Source organism: Pterocles gutturalis, unplaced genomic scaffold (genome assembly GCF_000699245.1).
Source record: "Pterocles gutturalis isolate BGI_N339 unplaced genomic scaffold, ASM69924v1 scaffold1778, whole genome shotgun sequence".
NCBI lineage: Eukaryota > Metazoa > Chordata > Aves > Pterocliformes > Pteroclidae > Pterocles > Pterocles gutturalis.
In genome coordinates, this window is record NW_010117722.1 from 26,820 (window position 1) to 44,077 (window position 17,258).

Below are 17,258 nucleotides of genomic sequence, written 5' to 3' on the forward strand. Positions count from 1 at the left end.
AAAACAGGGCATGGGCTTTGAGGCCAGGTGCTGCAGACTTGTGGGCCTCCTGCTGCATAGCACATGACCTTGGATCTGCTCAATGCCCCCCACACTTAACTTCCTGAAGACAGGATTCATAGCGTGTGCTCCAGCATCCTTAATACAAAACCGCTGTTCACATGGGACAGGGCACAGGGTTCTGGTCAAAAAATACCCAAGAGCGCACAGGGGCAATATTGAAGCCTTTCAGAATGGCATTTTCACAGCATGGGGGTGAGGGAACATGTTCCATCTCCTACACTGTGGTGTGAGGACAGTGGGAGGGTTTTAAGAGTGCAGAGCTTTTGGGGGTAGCATTGAAGGGCTGTGGGAGGGCAGAGGGAGCCAAGCTGAATGTAGGGTATGCTATGCCTTGAACATGAAAGTGAACGAGTTGATAGAGGTTGTGTCTGAGGGCTTTCAGCATATAGCATTATATTATGACATTCTCCTCAACCAAACTGAAAACAGTCCAAACTAAATGAAATTATTGCAGAGCACGTGCGTAGCTGGTTAAAAATCTGCACTTGAGGAGTAGAGATCTAGTGGTGTGCTATCAGGCTGTGAGAATGTTTTGTTTCTAGGATCCTTAACATTGATTCATTATGGGGTTGATGGCATAAACCCCACATTTACACAATGGGTAGATGACAGTATTGGGATGAGTTGCAGGCACTTTGGAGAATAAGGGATTAAAATTTAAAATGATGTTGCTAACTTGAAGATTTGGTCTGAAATGCAATATGGACAAGAGCCAAATTCGGGGAAGAAGAACTGAGTGGTCTAATACAACATGGAAGTAACTGAGTGAGCAACAGTACTTCAGAAAACGATCCTTTGGTATAGTGGGCCATAAGGTGAGCAGAAGTAACAGTATGGTATTATTTAGACAAACACCTGCATTGTGGAAGAAAGTGACAGGATGAATAATAAATAAAAGCCTTTTTTTTCCCTGCTTTCCAGCATTGGTGAAATTTTTTTTAGAATATCATTTTCCCAAAAATGCAAGCACTGGGAGAAAGCCCTAGAAGAATAGTTCCACTTATTAAGTGGTTTAGAAAGCACAAGCAAAGCTTGAGAAAATTGTTTGCTTAATATAGAAAAAAAAGGACAAAGGAAGACGTGATAATGACCTTCCAATATAAGAGACGTTTCTTACAGAGAGGAAGGTGACTAGTAGTTCTGAGTGTATACTGAGAGTAAGACAACAAGCAGTTGAAATAATATGCTACTGACATATTTCAGCTGCAGACTTGGTGTTGGTCAGGGTGATTCAGAACTAGAGTAATTTTCTTGTGGGATTTGTGGACTATCTGGTGTTGGAGGCTTTCAAGAACAATTTAGATAAGTTTCTGTCTAAGATAAGGAGTATGAAGTGCTAAGGTGCTGTGAGAGGAATTGTTTAAGTAGATATGAGCAAAGGGAAATGCCCACAGGCTGCTCCTTTCTGTAACTGATATAAAAAATTTATAGTCAGTAGGTTAGGCATCCAGATTCCTGCAGTAAAAAAAAAGTAAATAAATTGTAACTGTAAAAATAAGAGTGCAAATTTGAAAGGCTCCATGCCATTCTGCTGCTTGAATGCCAGAAAGGCTGGAAACCACTCCTAGCTGGACACAAACTAGTTTTCCTCCTTATGAAGAGCTCCCTGTCCTCAGTCCAATGGGGAGAACTTGTGGTTGGTCTCATGCTGTGCCCATTGGAATGGACTCTGGATCGTCTTCATCTGGAAGAAGGATTTGTGGGAGGTCTTTGGAAAGACTGTATTTGAGGGCTTAATGCTGTGTGGTGTTTGCCAGCACAGTCAGTAAAGCTTGTTAGCTGTGAAAATACCAGTCAGGTCCTCACTTGGCACACTACGGGTGAGCAGTGAGAGCTGACCTGTGGTCCTTTTCTCTACAACAGGTCATCGAGTTGCGGCGGCCTCTTGACTCCAGGCTTGAGCATGTTGATTTTGAGTCCTTGTTCACGTCCCTCAGCGTGCGGCATCTGAGCAGAGTCTTTGCCTCTCTGCTTCTGGAAAGGAGGGTAATCTTCATCGCAGACAAGCTCAGGTACGCTCTTGCATTTCCTGAAACAAAATGCTGCCAAGGAAGGGAGGCTGAGAAGACTGCAGTGACTCTGTTCTTTTCTCTTCTCTGCTCCTCTAACTTCATATCTGATCCGAGTAGGGCTGTACTACCCAGGGGTGAGGAACTCAGGCCGTGCACCGTAATTTCTTTTTGCAGCTTGCAAAAAGCGTGCTGCTTCTCACCCCCAAGGAGAAACAAATTACCTTTCCTCCAGGTGGTTTCAGAGCAGATCCCCGGTGCTAAGGAAGCAAAACCCCTTATTTTGCTCCATGATGCTGCAGTGTTCCCCACTGACCTGTGCTGGAGTTTCCAGGGATCAAGCCTTGAGCAGAGATCACCATCCCTTCTGGATTGTTTCCTGATGACACAAAATCTTCTTAAATCTTCAACTTGTATTTTTAATATTGGTTCCTAAAGACTTTTTTCTTCTACGGTATGGAATTAAAGGATGCAATGAGGGGAAATGAGACAGAGGACTTCCCCCTTATATTTTGAATCTGCTCAGTTTGCTTTTTTAAAATTTTTTTTGTTTGCTCTCCTAATTTATGAAAATGGGCTCAGGTTTCTTTAAGATCTTGTGCATCTGGTGGCTGGCAGCTGTCCAGCCCTTGAAGCACTTGAGGATTCAAGGAAGAGAGTTCGCCAAGGCTGGGGGTAGAAAAGCTGCCTGGATGAATAATGAGATTTAGGAGCATGCTCAGGTTTCAGGAGTGTACAATGCCCCTAAGCTGTCTGTTTTCACAACTTCCAGCCAGGAGGCTGCAGCTCTGGGACTGAGCGCTGGGGCAAAGAACAGGAAGGCCCCTTCTGCAGGAGAGTGAAGGGGAAAATTCATCCTGCAGGAATCCAGGGCTCTTTGTTGGCAGAGCTCAGAGAGTCTCATCGCAGGAATGGGAAGGCTGGAGAGAGGGAAGCTGTAGCATCCAGGCAGCACTGGCTGCTTGCAGTTTTTGGCAGCTGCCTTGGGTCAGAGGGGTGAAGATTTGCCTCTTTATAATCACTGATACATTATATGCATAGATATTTAGTATTACGGATACTTAAGCCACACATTTCACGCAGAGCATTCAGACTTGCATTGAAAATTAATTAATCCAAATGCTATATTTCTACATAGCATATATGATTTTTGTGATAATCTGTGATGAAAAGCTTTGTGTTCAAAGGTTTTTCTCCTCCTCTGTAGGACCAATTTTGCATTCTGAGAAAATCTGTTAAAGACATAGATGATATTGCAATCTCTACTTGAGGGCTAGGTGGTAAGAGTAAATGGTAGAGAACTTTTTTTTTTAAAGGCATTACTTTAGCATGTGCCTTTATTTACCAGATCTTTTCCTGTCACATGTTTATATGACAGCACACCACCATGTATTCTGAGCATGGTGTGCGTTACAGAATATCTCTAGTTCAAAGTACTTCAATGGGTTTTGGTGATTTTTTTCCCCCTGTATCTTTTGTCAGTATATCCAGGGTCCTTAGGAATGAGTTCAGCTGTCTAGGCTGTAAAAGAGAATGGGAGAGTGCTATAGAATCACAGTTTCTAGAATCTCTCTATGTACCATGAACAGCTTTCTTCTATGAAGAAAAGAACTGTCACGCTTTGAAGATGCAGGGTCTGTTAGGCCACAGGGCTCAGATTCAAATATTTGCTGTAGATTTGCCAGCTCTTTAGAAGACATTTAATATTTGATGCTTCTGAGAAGACCTTGCTCTAAGCAATTTCAGGAGAGTCTTTTTCTTTTCCTGTAACAAAATATGAAGTTTCTCTGGCTTTTTTTTTTTTTGAGAAGAAAACTTGAAAATGACCCCAAAGGACTGTAAAGGCTTGAAAAACAGAAAACAAAGAAAATAACCCTCAAAATGAAGTAAACTATTGTATTTTAACCCAGTCCAGTGACTTGAGTGTGCTGGATTGGTGAGCCTTTCATAAGGTCAACAGTCCTTGGTGGAAATTTCATGTTTTGAAAGCTGATGGTATTCTAGTAGATACAGGATCTTCTTTCCAAATGATACTTTTCCTGGGACAGGAACACATTGAACTCAATGAATATTAAGTAGGATTTACTTCAGGGGGGGAAATGCCAATTTCAGAGGGAAAAAAAAGAAACACTTTTTGGCAATAGCTTAAGAGAAAAAAAAAAAGAAAGCAGCTGTTGGAAACTGCTCAGAGGTTAGGAATGCTAGAAATAATCCAGCTGAGATGGATGAACAGGGAGGGTGCAGGTGATATGGTGAAAGACGCATAATAAATTACATTTATCATTCATCATTGCAATTCTTCATGTGGCACTATCAGTAACTATCTGTATGTGTGTGTACAGGTGCGTCTGGCTGTGAGTGACAGAGAAGATGATGTATGTGATTTATTTACATCTCTTAATTGCTATAAAATCAGTCTGTGGGAAAAGAAATCTAGAAAGGTCCCTTGACAAATGCCGTGTGAACTGTGAAACGTTTTCAAGCTGAGCCAAAAAAGGCATCTAACAAGTGTACAGCAAGTGAAATGCTTCGTCTTTTCCATCTTTAGAATGAATATTCAGTGTTTTTTAAAGACCTGTCGATCCAAAGCTTGGCAGCGGAAAAGGAAAGAATTTGGTTTATTAGTTTTTAGTTGGTGTGGGGTTTTTTTCCCCCTCTATCACCATGGAAGTTGGAGTGTATATTGCCTCGCAACCCAGGAAAACTACTTTGTTAGAACTATGCTAGTCTGTGTAGTATTCCCTAGCTTTTGTTCACTCCTGCACCGTAAACTTTGGTCCTGGGGCAGTGGAAGCCGTGGCATGGGTTAGGCACTGCAGCACAAGAACTGCTTTTGTTTCCAAGTGAAGCTGCCTGGAACACAGTTCAAGGCACTGCAGAGCAACCGTTTAGAAAGCATCTTCCAAATAAAAGTGGCCTGATTTCACAAGGTACCTAGAGCTGGGTAGTTCATACTGGCCTACGGGGAAGATATGTTAGATTGAGAGGGCTTTTTAAACGAGGAAAACTAACGAGGCTTAAAATCAAGGCACCCTTTTTCCAGATCTCCTCAAAAGCCTGTTGTGGATCTGACCAGCTCGAGCAATTGCCTCTGTCGCTGCCAGAAACCACAGCTGTGTCAACAACACAAAGTGGTTGTTGTTATCAAAGGCACATCTGAAAGAATTAGAAACTTTAAGTGTGGCCATCCACAGTAAAAGGTAATTAATCATCAAAAATAAGCCTTTTCCATGTGCTACTAAAACAGTCTGATCTGGGACTGCGAATCCCAGCCTCCCAGATTTCTTCTTTTTGTATTGTGGTTAGGGAAACAAAGAAACTAGAGGATGAAGTTCGGGTGTCAGATAATAGCGTTTCTTCAGAGCATGTTAGCACTCGCTTCTTCACCTGCAGTAACCTACCAAGTCAGTGGGAGGCAGTGATGTTCTCCACAGCTGGTCAACCCTGGCATCGTCCTGGCGAGATTTGCAGCAATACTGCGCAAAGATACTGCGCAAAGTCACGGGGCAAAGTTTGGAAGCTCCTGCGCCTGTTAAATGTTGTAAACCAGATCTGTGATGCATCATAAGTAAATCCAGATGTGAGACAGTGTCAGAAATCCAAGGTGTTTGTAAAATGAATCCTACTCTAGCAGAGCTTATAAAAAGGAAAAGAAAAAAGCCATGTAATCAAACCATGTTAAATTGCCAAATGCCAGCAGATTTTCATCAGTTTGGTTCATGTAGGGAGCAAAAGGCTTCCTGGCATTAAACTCCAGAAGGCTGATTGATTCAGTAGTGTTTTTCAGAAATCATGAAGTATCCTAAACCCAAAGCAGGATTCAGCTTGGAGGACTTTTTATCATGGGTACTTGCCTTTTCATCAGAAAGCTGGAAGCTCTGTACTCAGTCTGACGTTTGGGAGGAAAGTAACCGATCTGAGCTGCCAGTATCCTTCCTTAGAAGCTGCTGCACATTGTCAGGGTGTCTTTTTAGAGCAAGTCAAGCTAGCCTTGGAGCAAGTTCTGCCTGGAAAGGAAGAAGAGTTTCTATGTAGTTGCAGCTGTTGTGTGCAGATTCTCTATTGGCCGCCTCTGTGCAAGGTGACTACCAAGAAGCAGCAGCTGCATAGACTGCTGTGTGGTTGGTTTTTTGTATAGGGTGCTGTGTGGTGGGAAGGCCTGATGTTCAAGCAAACAGCTGTCACAAATTGGTGTAATATCATTGTTCTGACCAAGGGAGTGCTCAGCCAGATGGATCTGTGTGTCAGTCTATATCCGAATCAGCCCTTTAGGGAGCAATCTTACATGGTTCTTTGCGTACATAAATACTTTTTAGCCTCTATACTAGCAATAGCTCTCTCCTGCAGGCTCCTGTGCAAGTGTCATCAGACATGCAGCTCAGCCATGTTCCCTACAGGAGGCTGAACAAACCCATGAAAATGTGCTCAGTATCTTGAAAGTGTACTTTAAAGACCTGCAGTATTTTAAGGATTAGCTGTGGAAACGAAAAAGCCTTAAAAAGTGGTGTCTGTGTCCCATTTGAACAACTGGCATTGAACTTCTGTGAGCTGAGGGTAGTGCATGGCACTCCCCAGAGCATGCTGCAGTCACATTGGGTAGATCTCTTCATTCCTGGTGGCATCTGGGGTGCACCAAGCAAAACAGAACACCTGGGTTCAGTATTATTCCAATGGCAGCAGTTGTCATCACAGTTATGGTGCGTACGTCCCGGGATATCAGGATTTCAGGAGGGACACTGGCTCTAGTAACCCAAAGGCATTGGCTGCCTGTTTGTTATAAGAGCCCTCAAAGTGCTGACTGACACTGAAATACTGCTTTGAGAGTGTGTCGTGGTTTATAAAGCCACGGGGACAGTTTTTGATAAACACCTGGTGGGCTGAGGCAGGGACAGGGAGGGTTTCACTCGCTGCTTAGGGTCACGGGCAAGAAACCGACACGACTTGGGAAGAACAAGAAAACAACCGAATTTATTAACTATTACAACAAGAAGCAAGATATTGAAAGAGAGAAACCACATCTTAAAAAGGCACTTCTCCCCCACCCCTCCCTTCTTTCCAAAGCCCAAAGGCTTTGTTCTGTACCTTCTCCCCCCGCAGCGGCACAGGGGGGCAGGGAGTGGGGGGTGCAGTCAGTCCGCCGCTCCTTCCTCCTCACAGTCTTTCCCGGCTGCCACGTGGAGCCCCTTTCTCATGTTTAGGGGAGTCCTTTTCCAACAGGGCTACAGTCCCCCAAAAACTTCTAGTTCCAGCATGAGGTCCTCCACGGCTGCTTCTCAATTCCAAACAGGGCTACAGTAGATCCTGCGTGGGGTCCTCCACGGCTCTTCACCACGTGGCTGGGGAAAAGCTGAGAGCATTCTCTTTCATGGTTCCAACTCAGTACCTGCATGGCCATCTCTTTCAGCATCTTTCTTCTCTTCTCCGCCGCAGACCTTCATCGGCCCACGGGAAAACGGACTCCTGGGCAAGACATGGTGGAGGCTTGGGCTACGACAGGTCGGTTCGCAGAAGCCGAGCAGGCGGCTGGACGGCCGGACCAGCCCACCCTGCCTGGGGCCGCGCCAACGTTGTTCTGTGCTCCCTCTTAAATATGTTATGCATAGAGGTGCCGATTGGCTCAGCCCTGGCCTGGGGTGGGTCCAGCCTGAAGCAGTTCCTTACAGAGGCTGGGTGATGGTGGTGCCCCTTCCCCTGCTGCTGGCTGAAGAGCACACAGTCACACAGATGACATAAAAGGAATTAATCATGCTGGATTCTTTTGCAAGGCTCAGTAGCCGTGGTGTGAATCAGCAGTCCCTTCGTACTTTGTTGCAGTGCTGCAGGAGGGAACTTAGCCCTGAGTCATTCCGACGGACAGAGGTTCTGCTGGGCTCCTGGCAAGCTGCAGCTCCCTAAGACTTATCTCCAGAGCGAGTCTGACTGAATCACATGCAGAGGAGACACCTCAATGTTATGCCCCCTGTGTGCATCTCTGAACTGCTCTGCCCTCAAAGGAGGCTCACAGACCTCAACCCTCTCAGTCTTGTGCCCTGCAAATGTCTTCCACAGTGAGAAATGCTTCAGAGCAGATATCACTAGGATTTATCCTGGAGGGGATGAGGCATTCACAGATGGGAAGGTGGAAGGGAAAGCTTTCTTTTTTAATTCCCACTGCATGGTACATACAATTTCAAGACTTACACAGCTCTGTCTGTGACTGGACCTCAGCCATCTTTCCTCCCACTTAATCTCTCACGTACCATGTGTACTTGCTGGGATTTCAGAGCAGGGTTGAGGGAAGAACAACCCACCATAAATATAGGAGGAGACAGCATGCCGTAATGTCTCACCATGCCATAAATAACCATGTACTTCAGCTGCTCGCTGTTCCTCTGTGGAGCTACCTGGAATCACAGAGATAATTTCCCTTCAAGGGCTGCCTATGAAGGCTGTTCCCACCTTTAGGCCAGAAAGTTGGATGTGCCTTCAAGATTGAGGATTTGTGACAAAGATTAAACTTCTAACACTTCCACCTTCAACCTCTCCTCAAAGAAGAGGAAGTCCAGGGCTGATTGTCTAAGAGCAATGCCACAGTGCTGCACACAAGTGATGAAGGGAGGAGTTTTTTCAGCTTTCACCATGATGCTGCTGTTGTTGTTACTGGGGCTATTATGAGTCAGAAATTGAGGAGCAGAAAATATGTTTTGCAGTAAGGGAGGGGAAGAGAAGCCCCTGCTTTTGCATATGCTACCGTGGCCTGAAATGTACGGGTGTACAAGTAGCACAGCCTCAGGAGGCAGTTTTTAAAGGATCTCATTAACTTGGAGTGCACTTCTGAGATGCCACATTAACTTGTTGCAGTTCCTTTCAAAGTAATCTGCTCTGATATTCTTCCCACATTTTTTCTGGGTGGCTTGGTTTTTTTTAAAAAAAAATCCTGTTTTTTACTAGCTCTGTGTTTTCCCATTGTTTTTATTTTGTATCTCTCAGATTCATTATGTGTGGTAGACACAGCAAGACGTGGGCTTGCTGATGAGGGCAGGCACAGCTCAAGAGCAGCGACAGAGGGGCAGCCACACCAGGAATGACTATGGAGAAGGGAGGGGGATACTCTAACACCTCTTAAACAAGGATGTGGAACTGAGGGGTTTTTCCCATTTAAAAGCTTAAAGCTACCAGTCTGTGACACAGCCTTTGAAGGGCACTCCTCTGTTTTTATAGAGTATCCCCTTAAGAAAAGGCAAGCCTCTGGGAGTGCAGGGAGAGGAAACTGTCCCCATATTGTGAAGAGACTTTCTCAGTGCACACACATCCCAGGCATCCCTCACAAGTGCCCATTCCCTACGTGTTGCAGTCCCAGATAAAATTCTCACATTAATCATATTCCAGCCTCTCCCCTGGGATTTACTTATCTCCAAAAAGCATCATGTGTTTAATGATGTTTACTGCCTGATTCGTGCATACGGTCCCACTGTTGTCCCAACAACCACAGTGGTGTTCTGCTGAACTGAACTTACCTGATGAAGGCAGCCAGCTGTAGCCCAGCCACCACACTCTGCTCAGTGCATGTTGGCATTACAGCACAGAGATCAAATCCACCAGACTTAGCTGGGGAGTGGTGGGGAAGCAGGCTTTGCTTTTCAGATCGAGGTCGAGTCCACACCCATCCAACCCCTTCCCTCTCTAGTCAGAAATAAACTGCCAGATCCGGGTTGCTGAGTGTAAATTCCTCCGTGGAGTTTAACAGGAGCCAGCTGGGCGCCTTTCCTCCACGGCGTGACTCCTCCAGGCCACGCCAGTCTCCCTCTCCTCTTCCAGCCTTTCAAGACCTGAATGCTAGTAAAACAAAATGACGTTATACACAGGGTTTATAGTGGCAAACCTTCCCCCTCCCTTGACTCATACAAATGCTTCCAGACCCAGAATGGATGAGTCAGTGATGCCCTGCAGCGAGCTCTGCTCCGACTGCAGAGCCTGCCTGCCTCCTGATAGAGAGCTGGTGGGATTTCTGGACGGACCCTCTTGGAAGTTGTCGGCAAAGACACTAACAGCCGAACCACTGGTGGCATTTGAAGAGGGAAGGCTGCGGTCCCATGAGCTGTGGGCAGCTTCCTACAAAAGCCAGCCATGTGCTCCCCTCCTGGGATTTCACTTTTCCATGGTTCTGAGCAGCCTTGGCAGGCTCCACAGGCTGCAGGGTGCCTGGATAGCCTTGGCTAGAGACCGCTGCCTTTCTCTGTTCCCTGTGCTCTAGCATGGCTGCTAGGAGCTAGGTGTGACTGGGACCAATAGAAAAGCATGCTGTTGGTGCACGAGTACTCCTGCTAAGGGTTGCCCAAAGGCAAAGCATATGTGCTGCACAGGTAGCAAGCCAAGGGGCAGGGCTGGACCGTGGCTGGGACAACCTGCAGGAACACTTGGGGACCTTGTGACTGCAGGTTGTGCCCAGGGCTTTGCCAGGGGGTCCAAGAAGGCTGTCCAGCTGTACTGGGGAGGCCGAGAGTATGGTCAGCAGGTGAGTGGGCCACAGTGCAGCCCAACAGATAGCTGCTGTAGTGATGGAGCCGTCTCCTGTACCCCACAGCTGTGCACTGTCTGTGCTGGACAGTATAGCCCCGTGTGTTCAGATCTGTGGCTTTTCCATGGGAACAGCCATAGCGGCATGATGTGAGAGAATAAACTCATTTCTGTAATGAAAGGCAGTGGTATGGAAGACCCCGTGCCTGTCTGATGTTTCCCATCAGGACACTGGAGGAGCAGATGCTGGATTCAGTGGGACCCATCTCTTACCCCATGCACGTGGGCCAGGATAACCTGGGCTCAAGTCATTACTCCTGAAGCTGAAAAATGGGGTCAGAAATCTTAGAAAGCCCCTAGTAAATAAAGGGAGCAATTGAAAGAGCCCCAATTTCTAGGAAGCACCACTGATCTCCTGACTGACCAGCCATTGCCCTTGGTTGTGTTTCGTCTTCCAGCACTCTCTCCAAGTGTTGCCATGCCACGGTGGCCCTGCTGTACCCCTTCACCTGGCAGCACACCTACATCCCTGTGCTGCCGCCTTCCATGATCGACATCGTGTGCTCGCCCACCCCCTTCCTCATCGGCCTGCTCTCCAGCTCCCTGCCCCGCCTGAAGGAGCTCCCCGTGGAGGAGGTGAGCTGTGCACCCACACCGCGGCTGTGCTCTCGCTTGCTTCCAGTCGGCTGAGTTATCTTTTGTGCCAGAAAGGCTGCACTTGAGAGTCTGACTCGGCAGCTGACAGCTGAAGGAGCCGAGCTCTCGTCCTCTGGCTCCTGAGAGCATGGGGTGAGGGAGGAGGCAGATGTCCCCCCCGGGAGGCAGAGGTCTGCACGCCCCCTTGTCTGCAACTTGGGAAGGCAGGGGGCTGGGATCTCCCACCGCGGGGCTGCTGCAGGTCAGAGATGATTTTGTTAAAATTTGTGTTGGTTTCTGCATAGCGCTGTTTAGGGGCTAAGCGTAAAGCCTGCCAGGCTTCAAGTGTGATCGCTAAAAATGGGCCGGGATAGCTGCCCCTCTAATTAACACAGGTGCCTAATAAATGCAACAAATAATTAAGAACCAGATTCACCGTGCACAAGGGTGAGCTCAGCAAGGCTGAATGTGGCCAGGGAGGCATTTCCCTCCATGTCCACCCAGGGGACAGTGGTGCAGCGCACAGGGAGAAAAGATGGAGCTCAGACTCCAGCGTGGGGGTGAGGAGCAGTGAGCTGGGCTTGGAGCACAGCCTCCTGCTGCCCAAGCTGTTCTGCGGTTTGCGGCGATGTAGTTAGAAAGCCGCAACAAGGGCTCGGCTCTTGGCTCACACTGGGTGCCTGCTCCAGCTGCAGTGGTGGGTAGGAGGAGCCAGGGCAGGGCCAGTGTTTCCTCCAGAGCAGTTACAGATTAAGGATAAACTCCAGTGATGGAAATAATGACTTCCTCTTTTTATTCTTGCTCTCTTGTTCTTAGGTCCTCGTTGTTGACCTTGTAAATAACCGGTTTCTGAGACAGGTGAGCAGAGCTATTTCGTATCCTTCACCTTCTGTCCCTTCTTCCACCAGACCGTATCTTCACCTGTGTTTGCTGGTCTGCGTGGCTGGCTGCATTGCTTACTCCCCACACAAACTGAGGCAGGATTTGTGGTTGGCACTGTTATAGGTTTTGCTGTGCGCATCTGTAGTACAACAGTCTCAAACCACAGCTGTTGAGGACTGAATGATTGTGCATTCTTTCTCTCTTTTTTTTTAAGAGGGGAAACGGTGGCACTTGAGGGTCCCTAAGTGGCATCCCATAAGGCTGAGGGCAGAGCTAGAAAGCTTCAGCTTAGCACTGTCTACTGGGGAACAATGGGGGTTCTTCCAGCCTGTGTCAGTCAGTCCTTCTCCTATTGCATACCCAGCCCTGAGCGGGGAAGGGAGCCTTGATGTTTTCTTCAAATCCCTTCCTGCCCAAGGAGTTGTGATTCCTGACTCCTTGCACTAGGTGGGTCACAAGTAGGAAGCTGGCAAACAGGAACAGAGTAGTTGCTCTGCAGACGAGATTGCCTGCTGATTTTTACTTCTGTTTGTTGTGGAGAGGAGGACAGGATATTGAAGGGAAGAGGACAGATGAGTGAACATGCTTGCTTCTGGCCTGGGAAGCTAGTTTTGCCCCTGAGCTCTTCAGCAGATCACTGAGCAGTGCTGCCTGCATAGATCTCTGCCGTGCCTCCGGTCCCATGGGTAGGATGGCTCAAGTACACCTCCTGCTGCAAGGAGTAAGGTGTGTGAAGGCCACTCCTTCGGTGCAGTTCTCATTTGCTAGCTGCTGTAGCTGCAGGGATATGCTTTACCTTGCACCTCTCCTTTGGAGGTTTAAGCGGTATCATGCTGTTTCAGCCAGGGCTGATAAGAGCTCGCACACAGTCAGCAGCAATTCCTTCGTCTACAGGAACTCATTATGCCTCTGTAACACTCTCCATGACACAGTTGGTGCCTGAGCAGAGCTGAGCCAGGGCTTGTGCTCACCTGGCCGCATGCCAGCATTGTTCGGATGCGTCCTCTTTGTGGTGGTGCCAGTGCTTGCAGGCAGACAGACAGTGGGACCACAGGTGAGCGCTGCCTGGTAGCCTCTCAGATTGGACACCTGATATTCTCTGGACACCTGATACTCTTTGAGAATAGGGGAATTTGGGACAAGGCACCCCTTTTCTCTTTCCTCTCATGCTTCTTGATAGTCCTGTACTGGGAGGTGCTGGGAACTTGCCAAGTACATTACGAGCTCTCCCACTTCCTCTCCTTACAATTCATTTTCAGTGCTCCCCCTGCTGTGCTGGGGACGGGATAGGAGCTGGTGCAGAGAAGGGCAGGGGCCTGCTGTGCCCTCGCCTCGGGTCCTGAGGAGGTGGCTCTGTTTTGCAGATGGAAGATGAGGACTCCATCCTGCCCCGCAAGCTGCAGGCTGCCCTAGAGCACATCTTGGAGCAGAGGAACGAGCTGGCGAGTGACAAGGAGGAGGGCCCTGTCAATGGCAAGCAGGGTAAAGCACAGTGCCTTTCAGCTTAAAACTGCATCTCTTCCTGCTCCTTTTTCTCCTGTTGCTTCTTAGGGGAGAACTAGGCTTGTATTGAATTTAACACCACGGAAATTGGAGGTAGGTGATGATTTCAGTTTAAGCTGTATTAAATATTCCATTGCGCCGGGGACAATTCTCTTTGTGTGAAGAGAAACAGGACTTATCCCTTCCTGGCTCTGTCCGTCCTTCCCTTGCAGCTCCAGGCAACACCTGTACTCCTTTCGGGGCAAGGGGGGTCCCACAGGCCTCTCTCTTCTGCTGACCATGTGAGTGATGCAGGCTTCTCTGGGGGACAGTCCACCTGCAGAGCTGCCGTCTTGGAGGTGGCTGTGTGGCTCACAGGCAACTGGGCTGAGACACCTCTTTGGAGGGCAGTATGGGCATTTCCTGGTTGCAGGGGAGCCAAGACAAAGCTTGATGGCTTTCAAAGTAGTAGCAGCCTGGTCCTCTTCCATGGCAAGCACTGCCCAGGGCGCTGTCTCTCTCAAGCAGCTTTTTCTGCTCAGCCTGGTTCTGAAAATGCTGGGGAGTTTGTACCCAGAGCTTTTCCTAGCATGTCCTACTGCACTGTCCTGACCACTGCCTCTTTGTTTTCACCTTAGAGACCAGCCCTTTGAATGAGGTGGTGTCCGAGGCCTTTGTCCGTTTCTTTGTGGAGATTGTGGGCCACTACTCCCTCTTTCTGACTGCCACCGAGCGAGAGGAACGGACCCTGCAGCGCGAGGCTTTCCGCAAGTCTGTCTCCTCCAAAAGCCTCCGACGCTTCCTGGAGGTCTTCATGGAGACACAGATGTTTGGGGGCTTCATTCAGGAGCGGGAGCTGCGGAAGCAGGGGGTCAGAGGTGAGGGGCTCTGCCTGGGCCCTGCTGTTGTGGAAACTATGCTGTTGCTCCTGCAAGAGCTGAGAGATGCTCACCAGCTGTCAGCTCCATCTCCAGCACCATGGTTGGAGGCTGCAGTGTCTGCAGTGACACTGGGAGGGAAGTGGATAGGGAAGCGCTAGGGCAGGCTCATGGTTTATTCTGACACCCCTGCATGGCCTTCAGGAAGTTACTTGGGAATTTTTTGTCTCTGTTTCCTATCTTCCCAAAGGGGAACATCACCTCACAGGAGTGTGGTGTTTGCACAGTGCATGGGCACCAGCTGCTGGAGAACAGGGGCTTTTTGTGCGTGATCTGGTAGTTTCTTGTTGAGGTTGGGGTTACAGGCACCCTTCACTGCTGCAGTAAGGGACATAAACACTATCCTCCATGTGTGTGCCTCTTCTGTTCCATGTTGAATTCCCATCAGGACCACAGAAGGGGTACACTGCTGGAATGACCTTCATTCTTGCAGTCCCTTATGTCCTCTTCCCATGTCTACAGGAAGAACTGGCTGGATTGGTTATGCTGTTTTGGATAGTAGAAAATATGGATGCTCATGTCCTTCCCAAAGCTGCTTCTGTTGTTTCACTCCTGTTGTCCCACAGTCCCGAGGGCTGTACTGGCAGATGAAGTTTCTCATCCCTGCTGCAGCTCAGTGCTGGCTTAGCAGCTTCCTCCTAAGCACTAATGAGCAGTGGACACTTGAATAAGTGGCTGAATAAAAGAGGTTTTGCAGTGTGGTAAATCCTGTGTGACAATTCCCCAGATGATCTCACTCTCTGGACTTGGTCGAGTTCATAGCAGAATGAACAGAGGTTTGGTCTCTCCCTATGTGAGGTATAAAAGCTCAGTCAGCCTTGCAGTGGGGAGGGAGGAGGTGGACCAAAGCTCCTTTCCCAGATCTGGGCTCAGGTGGTGGAGGAGCTGGGGTGAGTTGTCCCCTCTCATGTGCAGTAGTTTATTGGTAAGCTGGGACAATATGCTTTCAGGTGGACATTCTTGCTTTTATTTATAGAGAAGCAAAATAGACGTTGTTGACTTCTTTCTTTCTTTCTGCAGGTTTGTTTGAGGTACGGGCTCAGGAGTACCTAGAAACACTTCCCAGTGGGGAGCAGAGTGGAGTCAATAGGTTCCTGAAAGGCCTAGGTAAGGAACCAGCAAAACCCTTGTCTTTCTCAGGAGGCTTGGGCTTCTTGTTGCCTTCATGTTTGTCACCAGAGAAGCTGTCAAAGGGTGGCAGGGCTCTTCTAGTGACTGTGTGGGGCTTCCTGCAGAGCAGTGCTCTGAGCCTTGAGTGATCGGTGCCTGGCTGTGTGTCACTGCTCTGGTGAGCTGTTGGCTCTGCCCCCTGATCTGTCACTTGTCTGGAGGCTGGTGGAGATCCAGTGATTGGGTCACGAGCTGTGTCTGTGTCTTCCAAAGGAGACGGGCAGGTCTGAGGAGGCAGTGGAGCAACCAGTGACTTGGGGGTGGTGGATGCAGGTCCTGATGGGAGAACTGACACAGTCTTCGCTGCCTTCATGTTTACCCTTAGGCAGTGAGAATTGCCCAGGAGTATCCTGAGGTTGAACTCACTGTAAGGGGAGCTAGACAAGAGCTCCAGACTGAGGTTAGAAGTCCTTGATAAGCCATTGGACACCACAGCTAAGAGAGTTTGATCTTCTGTTCAGATTGCGTCCTTGTCCCTCTTGTCTTTTCTTGACCATTAAAGAGCAGCAGTGTCTGTGGGGCTGGTGTACCCTGCCTCTTACCCACACACACTCTGCCCAGGTGAGCTTAGTAATACATTCACCTTCCAGGACGCTGGGTAAATGGGCTCTGGAGGGTGTGTCTGGGGGCTTGCAGAGTCTCAGTCTGCAGCGCTGCTCCTAGGGGGTGGCCAGAGCTGTGGCCTGCTCTGAAGGCACCTGCTTCCAGCTTTGCAGGGCAAGTGGCTGTGGATAAGGACCCAGGCCTGGCAGCATGGGTGATTCTCTGCATGGGCTTGCTCGGACAGTGGTGGTAAGGAATGACGCTTGTTTTGCCTGTCACTTATTGGGAGTCTATTTTTCTTTCTCCATCTCTCCAGGTAGTAAAATGAAATTTCTCCACAAAAAGTAAGAGCGAAGCACATCCTCATTCCACAGAAGAGAATGGCTTTACCATTTAACAGCAATAAATCAGACTCTTATCAACCATTCCCATTTAGCCTGCTCCCAGGAGCCAACAGCCTTGGGTGATGTGACCACGGCCAGGACGTGCTCGCACAGACGTGTGGTGCCGCAGGAAGATTTGATGGCTGCAGGGCTGCCGGGACGGGTTTCTGGCTATCTACAGTACCATGCACTGGACCAAGCACTCTCTGAACTCTGCACTAGCACGTTGCAGGCATCCCAGCAGACTGGATTTCTTAGCTAGTCAATTCTTTGTTTTGTTGTATTTTTCTATTTATATTGGGGTTAGAACAATTACTAACCGATGACTCTTGCCCTGCCTCCTCTCTGCCTGGTGCTGCAAGAGGCCAAAGCTGAACTCCCAGGGGACTGAGCAGGCAAAGCTCAGGCACACAGAAGGGGAGGAACAGAGATGTACGGAAATAGGTCTCTGCAAAGCGAGGACACTGGGGGCTACAGGGGTGATGTGGACTGACCAGGAGGAGCTTCTAAGCAAGGGAAAAGGGTGAGGGGGAACCACTAAACCTACTGAGGACTTGATGGGCCAGCCAGCTCCCCGGGTGGCTGTGCTAGGGGGTCCTGGCATCAGGAGAGGCCTTTCCTTATGCAGTGTAATTAAAAGCAAGTGGTGTAAAAGG

General features: G+C 48.5%; 1 protein-coding gene across 1 annotated transcript in view; it reads left to right on the forward strand.

Moving 5' to 3' along the window:
• The window catches only part of DENND2A (DENN/MADD domain containing 2A), a 36,703-nt gene extending 19,445 nt beyond the window's left edge, over positions 1-17,258 (forward strand). Inside the window, exons 13-19 of the mRNA XM_010075882.1 lie at positions 1,927-2,075; positions 11,027-11,204; positions 12,021-12,062; positions 13,451-13,568; positions 14,207-14,446; positions 15,527-15,613; positions 16,536-17,258. Of these exons, the coding sequence (XP_010074184.1) occupies positions 1,927-2,075; positions 11,027-11,204; positions 12,021-12,062; positions 13,451-13,568; positions 14,207-14,446; positions 15,527-15,613; positions 16,536-16,567 (846 nt within the window). The 3' untranslated portion in view covers positions 16,568-17,258. The remainder of the gene's footprint in view (positions 1-1,926; positions 2,076-11,026; positions 11,205-12,020; positions 12,063-13,450; positions 13,569-14,206; positions 14,447-15,526; positions 15,614-16,535) is intronic.